This window comes from Macaca fascicularis, chromosome 15 (genome assembly GCF_037993035.2).
Source record: "Macaca fascicularis isolate 582-1 chromosome 15, T2T-MFA8v1.1".
Taxonomy (NCBI): domain Eukaryota; kingdom Metazoa; phylum Chordata; class Mammalia; order Primates; family Cercopithecidae; genus Macaca; species Macaca fascicularis.
Window position 1 is genome coordinate 108,022,179 of NC_088389.1, and position 12,119 is coordinate 108,034,297.

General features: G+C 35.3%; 1 protein-coding gene across 6 annotated transcripts in view; it reads left to right on the forward strand.

Annotated features, from left to right (window-relative positions):
• Window positions 1-12,119, forward strand: part of VPS13A (vacuolar protein sorting 13 homolog A) — a 243,045-nt gene that overhangs the window by 182,164 nt on the left and 48,762 nt on the right. For all 6 annotated transcript variants that reach the window (XM_065530725.2, XM_005581971.5, XM_065530724.2 and 3 more), the window contains 6 exons: window positions 112-344; window positions 3,574-3,727; window positions 4,531-4,677; window positions 5,190-5,271; window positions 6,159-6,228; window positions 7,337-7,442. In XM_065530725.2, coding sequence (XP_065386797.1) covers window positions 112-344; window positions 3,574-3,727; window positions 4,531-4,677; window positions 5,190-5,271; window positions 6,159-6,228; window positions 7,337-7,442 — 792 coding nt within the window. The remainder of the gene's footprint in view (window positions 1-111; window positions 345-3,573; window positions 3,728-4,530; window positions 4,678-5,189; window positions 5,272-6,158; window positions 6,229-7,336; window positions 7,443-12,119) is intronic.

The window sequence follows — 12,119 nt, forward strand, 5'->3', positions numbered from 1 at the left end:
AGGTGCCATTAATAGTCTCATTTTATAAATGTAAAATCTAAATTTCATGTTCTTTGGGACCAACTTCTAATTTTTTGTTTTTGTTTTTGTTTTTTGGTGGTTTTGTTCTAGGATATGATGATGCCTATAGATTTGGGGAAAAAGACTATTTATTTAGTTTCATTCTTTGAAGGTTTACAACGCATTATTTTATTCACTGAAGATCCAAAGGTATTTAAAGTAACATATGAAAGTGAGAAAGCAGAGTTAGCAGAGCAAGAAATTGCAGTGGCATTACAAGATGTTGGAATTTCTCTTGTCAACAATTACACGAAGCAAGAAGTAGCCTATATAGGCATCACAAGGTTAGATGCATTAAATTTTGGATACATTTAAATGATCAGTTTCTAATTGTTAAGAAATTGTTGTTGTAAAATCTTTTTTTTTATTGTTTTTTTTTTTTATTATTATACTTTAAGTTCTAGGGTACATGAGCATAACGTGCAGGTTTGTTACATACGTATATTTGTGCCATGTTGGCGTGCTGCACCCATCAACTGTTGTTGTAAAATCTAAAATGATTTCGTTTCAGTTTTGTGCTTTGACTATTCATTGACACTGTGGTAATGCTAATTTTAACTGTGCTTGAGGGAATGTTTTGCCTTTTGAAATAAAGATATGGCAGAAATCATATTTATAAACTCCTTATGTTAATCCTTCCACTTATCTAAAAAGTTATATTTATTCAACTTACCAAAAGTATGTTTTGCATATCATACAAAATGCTTAGTTCATTTTCCATTACCATACAGCACAGTTCAGGGTACATATGCTGTAGCTTTTGGAGGATTAACATAAAGACAATCACTTTCTAATTTGACCTTGGCACTTTACGATCTAATAAGATCTAATAATAATCACTGTATTTATCATTTCTCATATAAGACATCACCATTAAATCTTTTGTCTCTCCCTTATGTCCTTATTATTCCTATTCATAAACAGTTAAGTTTAAATTAATTTACATATATTAGTGCTTAATGTGAGAATATTTCTTCTATATAACCAGGATAATGTAATTTTAATCCTTTACTTGAGTTAAATTCTTGAATATATATAAACGTATATGATACAGATGTAAATTTAGTTTTCTGTGTACATTAATCTATATGTGCCCCTGACCTCTTATTGAATCTAATCAATGCCATCTTAAAAGGAATATTAAAATCTATTTTCTTAAGGATTTTTATTCTCAAAAAATGTTTTTACTATTTAAATAGATAAAATACACCATAGATTTTTAAGACCTTTAGACCTATTATGTGTTATCTTCTAAGCTAAGTGATGTTAATGCAAAGATGAATAATATGTGGTCTCTACCTTTCTATTTATTAAATGAATATAAGTTCTATAAGGAATAAACAAATAGAATGCTTAAATAAAATTAAACAACTTAAATATTTAAACAGAATAAAGTCTATAGGCCTTGCAGCATTTTAATTTCAGTACAACTAGATTTTTTCCATTCACACTCTGTATCCTAAATAACTATTTTATACTTTGTCTCCCCTCAAACCCCCATTCTCTCAGCTTACTACCTTGCATCCCACTTCACTGAAAAAATTGAAGCAGTCAAAAGCAAACATCCAGAGACCCATCTCACCCCCTAGTATCACAGCTTCCTATCTACTGGCATTTGCATACTACTTGCTGTACTGACATACTCCCAACAGTTTGCAGTAGATATATGTGCTCCCGTTTAAACAGATTTTTCTCTACTTTTGCACTGTACTTGATTTCCTCCTACCTACCTGAGGACATTGTTCCAGCAGGCCTTTTCTTCATCTCTCCTAAGTCAACAGCTTTTGGCTGTCTACTGAATTGTTTCAGTGTTACTTCTCTCAACATAAAAAATTCTCTTGAACCTACTTTCCTTGCTAGCTGTTGCTCATTTCTTTGTTTGCATTTATAACCAAACTCCTCAAATGTACTGTCTGTTTCAAAGGAACTTAACATATCCTGTGTTCTCCAATTCTTTTTCATCCATTTTCCTCTTTAACCACTCCAAACAGGATTTTGCTTTCAAAACACCATGAAACTGGTTTTGTCAGCATTATCAGTGACCTCCGTAATGCCATATCCAGTGTAGAATTATCGGTCTTTACCTCATAACATTTAACACAGAGCCCTCCTTGATGTAGTGTCTTTCACTTGACTTCCAGAATACCTCACTGTCTTGGTTTTTCTTCCTATCCAGTCTCATTCATTGGTTCCTTGTCTTCCCTCAACTGCTTACATTGGCCAAATGCCTTGAGGCTCTTAGGCCTGGTCTTTTTCTCTTGTGGATTTCAGTTTTATGATTTCAAATACTGCCCAGAATATCTCTCTTATGTATGTCTTCTGTCACCTGTCATCTGACCTTGAGACTTCGTATATCCAACTGTGCATGCAAAATCTCTGTTCAGATATTTAAGAGGCTTCTTAAACTTCATATGTATATACCAAACTTTTTATTTTCTCCTTCTACCAAAACCTGCTTTCCAATCAGAGTTAATCAAAAATAGTTCCTTCTAGTTATGCAGCCCAAAAATATTGAAATTGTCTTTGATTCCTCTCTTTATCTTGCACCCCAGACCTAGTTCATCAAGAAGTTCTGTGCTAGTTCTACCTTCAAAGGGCACATAGATGTGACCACTTTTCTAATATCTCACTGTCAGTAGCCTCATCAGGGCCATCACCATTTTTCATCTGGTTTACTGTAGTAAACTAACAAGTTTTCCTGCTTCTAGTCTTGACTCCACTCTTTTTTTTCCATCCACTTCAACACAGAGTATATTCTTAGCAAAATGTAAGTCAGATTATGTTGCTAGTTGTCTTATAACCGATCAGTGGTATCTCATATCACTCAGAATAAAACTCAGAGTCTTTCCAGTGGTCTACAAGGCCTTACATTATTTGCTCCCCCACTGTAAGTCTTACTTTATTTTCTGTTCCTAATGCGTTTCTGACATGCCAGCCTCCTTGCTCTTCTTGATATACTGCAAGTGTGCCTCCTGCTTAAGGTTCTTTGCTTTAGCAGGCCTCTCTACCTGAAATGTTTTCCTCCTCTTGTCTGCTGGATAATTCTCTCAGCTCTTTTAAGGTTGCCAAAATCTCACTTTCTCAGTGAGTCCCCCGTTGGCCACTCTGTTGTAATATTGCAGACCCCACCACTTTACATATTCCAGTTCTCCAGATCCCCCTTGCCCTGTCTACATTTTCTTCTTTCAAAAGCATTTTCACCTCCTACATATTAAATTTTACTAATTTATTTTGTTTACTATTCATTTTCATTCCCCAATGAAAATGAAGCTCCAGAATGACAGAGATGTTCACTGATACAGACAGCCCTAACCCCTAGAATAGTGTGTGAGTAGTAGCTTAATAGGTAGTAGTTGAATGAATTCATGTTTTTAAATTTGTAACATGCTCACTTGTAACTGAGGCTATTGTAAAATTTTACTGAAGGTATTGTAATTCATGTAATATACCAGTTAAAATAAATATGTTAATAAGTTAGTATTAAATACTATGATCTTTGCTTTCTTATATAAGTTCTGATGTGGTTTGGGAGACAAAGCCCAAGAAGAAGGCAAGATGGAAGCCAATGAGTGTAAAGCACACTGAGAAGTTAGAGAGAGAATTTAAGGAATATACTGAATCTTCACCTTCAGAAGATAAGGTTATTGAGTTGGACACTAACATTCCGGTAATATTTTTAAGTACTGATGTGAAGTTTTAATTTTGTATCTGTTGTAGTTTGGTGAATCACTAGTGAAATGTAAGGGAAGTTTGGCTTCCTTATAAAACAAAATAATCAATCATGTCATACATACCTTGTATAAAATGTTTTAAAGAGGTGGTTATCTATATTAAGAAATCAGGCTGGGTGCAGTGGCTCACACCTGTAATCCCAGCATTTTGGGAGACCAAGGAAGGCAGATTACTTGAGGTCAGGAGTTCAAGACCAGCCTTGCCAACATGGCAAACCCTGTCTCTACTAAAAATACAAAAATTAGCCAGGCATGGTGGCAGGCACCTGTAATCCCAGCTACTCAGGAGGCTGAGGCATGAGAATCCCTTGAACCCGGGAGGCGGAGGTTGCAGTGAACTGAGATGGCCCCACTGCGCTCCAGCCTGGGTGACACAGCAAGACTCTGTCTCAAAAAAAAAAAAAGAAAAGAAAACATTCTTTTAAGATGCTAATGGTCTGCTCTTTGGGTTAGCAGGAAACTTAAAAATGTTTTGTTTTTTCAATGTACTTTCTTTAAGTATTTTATTTTTCCTTTATTCATTTTTATTGTATAAATTTTAGTACATTTATGTAAAAAGTGATACAGCGAAGCATTGTAAGAATTATATGAATATGTGAATTTTATGGACATGGGTTATTAAGATCTAAGTCTAAACCAATACAAAGATTTAGCTTACTGTGAGTTTTTGGTATGAATTTCTAATTGTAGTCATTTATAGATAAATTAATGTTTTCACTTGGGGGTATATATTTTTCAGGTTCGCTTAACACCTACTGGTCATAACATGAAAATTCTGCAGCCACGTGTAATAGCTCTACGAAGAAATTATCTTCCAGCATTAAAAGTGGAATATAACACATCTGCACATCAATCGTCATTTAGAATTCAAATCTACAGAATACAGGCAAGTCTTTCTGGAAATATAGGCAAAATTGTATTCTAAAGGAACACAATGAGAAACCAGATCTATTCCCACAGTCTGCTTTATCTAGTATTCAGTTTCAGTGTTGTGCTAGACTTTTTTTTTTTGAGACAGTCTCCCTCTGTTGCCCAGGCTAGAGTGCAGTGGCAGAATCTCAGCTCACTGCAAACTCTGCCTGCCAGGTTCAAGCAGTTCTCCTGCCTCAACCTCCTGAGTAGCTGGGATTACAGGTGTGCGCCACCACGGCTGCCTAATTTTTGTATTTTTAGTAGAGATGGGGTTTCACCATGTGGGCCAGGCTGGTCTCAAACTCCTGACCCCAGATGATCCACCCGCCTCGGCCTCCTGAAGTGCTGGAATTACAGGCATGAGCCACCGCGCTTGGCCAGGGCTAGGTAGACTTTGTGATTCTTTTTATTTTTTAAATCCTGTTATTCTGGTCAGGTTGTATAATTGACATATTAATATACTGACATGTTTTTTTATTTTCTTAGATCCAAAATCAGATACATGGTGCTGTATTTCCCTTTGTGTTTTATCCTGTTAAACCTCCAAAGTCGGTCACCATGGATTCAGGTTTGTTTTTATTTTTAGATTTCCATAAAAGCAGTTGTATTAGCTGTTTGATTTACTTTACTATAAAAATATGAAGTGAAACCATTCTTGGGTTTAATTTTTATAGGATCATTGGAAAATTAAACTGCTTGAAAAAGGACCAGCAAGTACTGTACACAACTAACTTTGATAAGATTTTGAGTAAATCTTGAAGAAAAGATTCATTAGAAACATATATTGAAATTTTTAGAAACGTTAATTTAAAAAGCAGATAATCTGTAAACCTGTGATGTGAAATCCTTTAAAACCTTTGAATGAACAATAAGGAAGTTCAAATCTAGAGTGTTTTCTAACAGCAGAAACTGTCCTATGTTCTCCAAATAAGAATAACTGACAAGTCCTTTCTACCCTTTTCTTTCCCTTTGCCTTTCTTCTTTCCTGCATATCCCTCTTCCCCCTACTTTCTCTTCCCTCCTCACCACCCTACTTAACTTGCTTCTCCCCTTGCTTTCCTACCTCCACCCCACACCACTACCTCTAAAGTATCTCGCGGGGAATACTCTTTATAACTCGCTCAAAAGCTTTTTGGCCAGTATAATGCCTAAGCCCTTCCACCTAGAGGTCCAGAGCAAGTCCCCAGAATCTGTTTTCACAGTTTCCCTGGTGATTCTAATGCATACTTCTAAACCGCTAATTGTAGAATTAGTTATCTTCAGAGTGACTATAGATAGTTTTAAAAACAATGCTGGAGTCTGAAATTAAGATTGTAATAGATCTTGCCAATATCAGTAATTTTAACTGATATTTATTATTTAGTAACTGATTTTCCATTGTGGTGTATATTGGAAGAAAATGCCTACTTTTTACTTAAAGCATCACGGGAGAAATTATGTTTATAACCTTTACAGCACCAAAGCCCTTTACAGATGTCAGTATTGTCATGAGATCTGCAGGACATTCCCAGATATCACGTATTAAGTAAGTGTCTTAATACATTTCTTGTATATTTATTTAATGTTTGATTTAAATATATGAATTGTTTATACTCTTTAAATGTTAGACAAGTCAAAGATTTAAGCATATTAATTATAAAGGTCAAATAAAAAAATCTATTACAATGTTGTGGCTCACGCCTGTAATCCCAGCACTTTGGGAGACCTAGACGGGCGGATCACTTGAGGTCAGGAGTTCGAGACCAGCCTGGCCAACACAGTGAAACCCCATCTCTACTAGAAATACAAAAATTAGCCAGGTGTGGTGGCACAAGAGGAGGCTGAGGCACAAGAATCGCTTGAACTCAGGAGGCAGATGTTGCAGTGAGCTGAGATCGTACCACTGCACTCCAGCCTGGGTGACAGAACGAGACTGTCTCAAAAAAAAAAAAAAAAAAGGAGGGGGGGCTCTGGATGAAATGCATCTAGGTATTTCCAGTCGTCGTTTCTGGATTTTGAATATTTATTCTCTTGTATATGTATTTGTTTTTTGTTTGCGGTTGTCTATAATCATATATTGTTTTGAAAAAGGAAAACAATAATATTTTCATCTTCACTCACTACCCATTCCAAGAAATGGAGGATGGACTGAAACATCTATGTAATAATGTCTATCTAGTTTCCCCTTCCTTATCATCAAGATAAACTCTATTTCCTTGCTGTTTAAAATATAGTTTTATTGTGCATGTGTACCTAAACATTATGCCTTTTAGTTTTAATTTTTTAATTTTTAGAAAATTGTTTCAGACTGGAAATAAATGTTGGGACTTGCTTTTGTTCATTCAACATTTTTATTAAAATTTATTCATTTTGTTGTATGTAGCCATAGTTTATTCATTATCACTAATGTGTAATATTCTGTTTTATGACTCCGTATGGCAGTTTACTTATCCATTTCCTCTTTATGGCCATTTTCATATTTTGACTTTGTTGCTGTTATTAACAGTGTTCCATGATTTTTTAAAATTTAGTCAACTAAGTAGTCCTAAGTTTCAGAGTTGTAATATTGATCTCATATTTTTTTCTCATCTAATTTTTGTAATACAGTTGTTAATTGATGATTTTTAAAACATCTTTTCTTCTTTGTAATATAGGTATTTCAAAGTATTGATTCAAGAAATGGATCTCAGGTTAGATCTTGGGTTTATCTATGCTTTAACAGACCTTATGACAGAAGCTGAGGTAACTGAAAATACAGAGGTAAGACTTAAAATAATAACATTTGATGGAAAGGATTAGGGAAGGAGAACTTTAAAAAAAAAGGTTATTATAAATTTTTAAAGACATTAAAATGATTTTGTCCCATTTAAAAAATACAGTTAAACAAATTTTATTACTCTCTTGTGGTACATACCTTTTTAGAAATCTTATTTTCTGATGACAGAAAATCAGCAAACAGAAGGAAAGGCTTGGGGTGAATACCAGGTAGAAAAGGATAATTTATTATGTTCACATCACTTTTTTCCTCTTTTATTTTCCTGGATTACTTTGGCTTTGCTTTCACTTTCATTAATAATTTAGAAATTTAGGGTATGTCCAGGATATTTAATGAGCGAAAAGATAGGAAAATTAAAAGGTGGTATCATCTTGGTGACTGGAAGACCATAAAATCATAGTTATAAAGTAGGTCAGATATAGTCTCTTTTTTACTTGCCCTCATAGATTCATGGGTGGAGAAAGAGCAAATTAATAAGAATTTATTGAGGTGTAGATCACATACCATACATTTCACTCATTTAAAGGATAGGGTTCAATGACTTTTAATATATTCACAAAGTTGTACAATCATCATCGCTCTCCAATTACGGAACATTTTCATCATCCCCAAAAGTAACTGCCTATGCAGCCACTGATACACTTTGTGTCTGTAGGTTTGCCTGTTCTGAATATTTCATACAAATAGAGTCATACACTGTGTAGTCTTTTGTGAAGGGCTTCTTTGACTTAGCATAATACTTTCAAGGTTCACCTATGTTGTAGCATATATCAGTACTTCATTCCTTTTTATGGTCAAGTGATACTCCGTTATATCACTTTTTTAATATCAAAAAGTGGATGGGCCACTTTTTGTTTATCCGTTTATCTGTTAATGGACATTTGGGTTGTTTGTTTACACATTTTGGCTATTATGGATAATGTAATGAATACTTGTGTACAAGTTTTTATTGGACAAAAACTCTAAAGTCTTAAATGAAACTTTATTTAAACTTAATCACCATGTGATTAAGCAATTCCACTCCTAGGTATATAGCCAAAAGAAATAAAATTTATTAGGAGTGGAATTGCTCAATCACATAGTAACCTTATATTTAATCATTTGGGACTGTTAGACAGTTGTGTAAAGTGCCTCTACCATTTTACATTCTTACCAGAGCGTATAAGGGGTCTGATTTTTCCATATTATCTCCAACACTTGTTATTATCTGTCTTTGATTCTAGCAATCATAGTGGGTGAATGTGAAATAGTTTTTCACTGTGGTTTTGACATGTAATTACCTGATGACTAATGAAGTTGAGCATCTTTGATATGTTGATTATCTTTAATATGTTGATTAGTTAATTTGCATATCTTCTGTGGAGAAATGTCCATTCAGATCCTTTGCTTATTATTTAATGGGTTGTCTTTTTTATTATAAAAGTTCTTTGTATATTCTCGATACAGATCTCTTATCAGATATATAATTTTCAAATATTTTTTCTCATTCTATGTGTTGCTTTTTCACTTTCTTGATGTTGTCTATTGAGGACCAAAAGTTAAAGTTAATGGAGTTCAAATTATTTTTTCTTTTGTTGCTCATGCTTTTGGTGTTGTTTCTAAGAATCCTTAGCTAAATCCAAGGTCAAGAATATTTAGTCTTAACGTTTTAAGAGTTTTAAAGATCTAGCTCTTATGATTAGGTCTTTGATCAATTTTGAGCTCATTTTTGTATATGATGTATAAGGATCCGAATTATTCTTTGGCATGTCGCTATCCAGTTGTCCTATTACCATTTCTTTAAAAGACTATTTGTTCTTTGAATGGTCTTGACACCCTAGTTGAAAATCAGTTAAGAATACACACATGATTTTATTCCATCGATCTATGCATCTGTCCTTGTGCACTGCACACTGTCTTAGTTATCGTTTTGTATTAAGTTTTGAAATTGGGACATATGAATCTTCCTACTTTGTCCTTCTTTTTCAAGATGGGTTTGGCTGTTCTGAGTCCTTTGGAATTTCATATGAATTTTAGAATCAACTTGTCAGGTTCTTCAAAGAAGTCAGCTGGACATCTGATAGAGACTGCACTGAATCTGTAAATCAATTTGGGAAGTATTGCCATCCTAACAGTATTAGGTCTTTCAGTCCTTGAACAGGACATGTTTATCCATTTATGTAGATTTTTAATTTTTTTTTCAGAGTGTAAGTTTTACACTTTTTTCGTTAAATTTATTCCTATGTATTATATTCTTCTTATAGTATTATGAATAAAATTGATTTTTTAATTCCATTTTTGGATTGTTTATTGCTACTGTATAAAAATACAGTTGTTTTTTTATATTGATCTTGTATTTTGCAACCATACTGAATTGTTAGCTCTAATTGTTGTTCCGTATATTCTTTTGGGATTTCTATACGTAAGATCATGTCATCTGAGAGGAGAGGTTGTTTTACTTCATTCTGTCTGATCTGAATGCCTTTGTTTCTTCTTCTTCGGTAGTTGTTGTGGCTAGAAACTGGTGACACGTTGAACAGAAATGCCAAGAGCAGACATTCTTGTTTTGCCTCTGATCTTAGAGGGTAAATTTTCAGTCTTTCAGTATGATGTTGACCCTGGGTTTTTCTTAGACATCCTTTTTCAGGTTCAGGAAGTTCTTTTCTTAGTTGGTTGAGTGTTTTTTAAATCATGATTATATATTTTGTTGTTCTTTTTTCTGCATCTATGGAGATGATTGTACAATTTTTGGGTTTTCTATTGATATGTTTTATTACATTAATTGATTTTTTTTTTTTTTTTTTTTTTTTTTTTTGAGACCTAGTCTCGCTCTATTGCCCAGGCTGGAGTGCAGTGCTGCAAAAGCAATCTCAGCTCACTACAACCTCCGCCTCCTGGGTTCATGCAATTCTCGTTTTTCAGCCTCCCATGTAGCTGGGATTACAGGCATGTGCCACCATGCCCAGCTAATTTTTGTAATTTTAGTAGAGACAGGTTTTCACCATGTTTCTGTGTTTTTCATTCTGACTCCAGGAAAACCCCTTCTATTTGTCACTTTCTCTGATTTTCTCCTGCAAACTAGTAGGTCTACAGATTAGCCAGTATCTTCTATAAATCAATGACTTTCCTTTTAGTTGTCTTTCACCACATCGGCTGTTTCTGAGAGCACCCTTAGGCTCGAACTGCACTCTGTGTTATAAATGAAATTAGTTCCTTTGGGAAGAGATTAATAGTGATCTGTTTTAAAACCTACTTTCCGCATCAGCAAAAACCTCTAACCCAGGCCTCTGAAGCTGGCGGTGGGGACAGTTGTGACACCCTTCTATTTGAGTAACACCCCAGTTTAGGAGCTGAGCACTATGTGTGGTGGGGTAAGAGGAGCAGCGGACTGAGATGATCTCAGCCTGCCTCGGCTAGCATGGAACCAGCACGTTACAGGCCTGGGCAAGGGTGATCACAACTCTAGTATTCTCAGTGGTTCTGTACCCAAGGCAGAGCTTTTTTACCATGCACAGAGGCTGGACAGAGAAAGGAAGCCCCGCCAGGTGCGGTGGCTCACGCCTGTAATCCCAGCACTTCGGGAGGCCAAGGCAGGCAGATCGCTTGAGGTCAGGAGTTCGAGACCACCCCGGCAACATAGTGCAACCCCATCTCTACTAAAAATACAAAAATTAACCAGACGTGGTGGCAGGCGCCTGTAATCCCAGCTACTCAGGAGGCTGAGGCAGGAGAATTGCTTGAACCCAGGAGGCTCAAGTTGCAGTGAGCTGAGATCGTGCCACTGCATTTCCAGCCTGGGTGACAGAGCGAAACTCCGTCTCAAAACAAAACAAAACAAAACAAACAAAAAACCATAAAGGAAGCCCCCACCTCACAATTGCACTCAACCATAACTTAACCTCAGCAGCAGGTAGCTGGGAACAGGATGAAAAATGCTGACATCCTGTTCTTCCCAGGAAGAAAATCCTCCAATTGACAACTGGGCCAAAAAGGAGCTCTGTGTTCTTGGGTACAGTAGTCTAGAGTAGAATTCTGGCTCATTAGTCTGGGAGAGGGGACAGAGGGAATGGCCTTTGTTAAAATACCACAGGTTCACTTTTCTTACCAGATTTTTTAGGTTTTCTTAAATAGATGTTTCTTCATTTGCTTATGACCTTGCAACCATTCCTAGAGGCCTTAAATTTGTTGCTGCTGCTGTTGTTGTTGTTGTTGTTTAAATTTTATCAGTTTAGCTGGGGTGCTGGTTTGGAGAGCTTCCCATACTGTCATCTCAGAAATTGATTTCCAAATATACTTTTTATAAGGCTATCGTTTTTATGTTTTTATGAATATGTTAAAATAATCTGGGAGCCCATTTTTCAACACATTGAAGTTACTTCAGTCTGAGCATATAGAGAAGTACTGATGAATATCAATAATGAAACCACTAATCAATTAATACAAAATTATTTTCAACACCTTCTTTATTTTATTATATTACTGGTCTGTGTAGGTTGCATTAAAGCAATTACAAGTAGACTACAAAATACAAGTCGACTGTATGATTATGTTTAAAAAAACGAATATACCCAAGAGAGTGTTGATGGTATGGATTAGTGTCATTTTGGGATAAGATTTATAGTCACATGGAGAAAAGCTTAGTGTCTTAATGGTTTGGGTAGAAATATAGAAGATAATGCTTG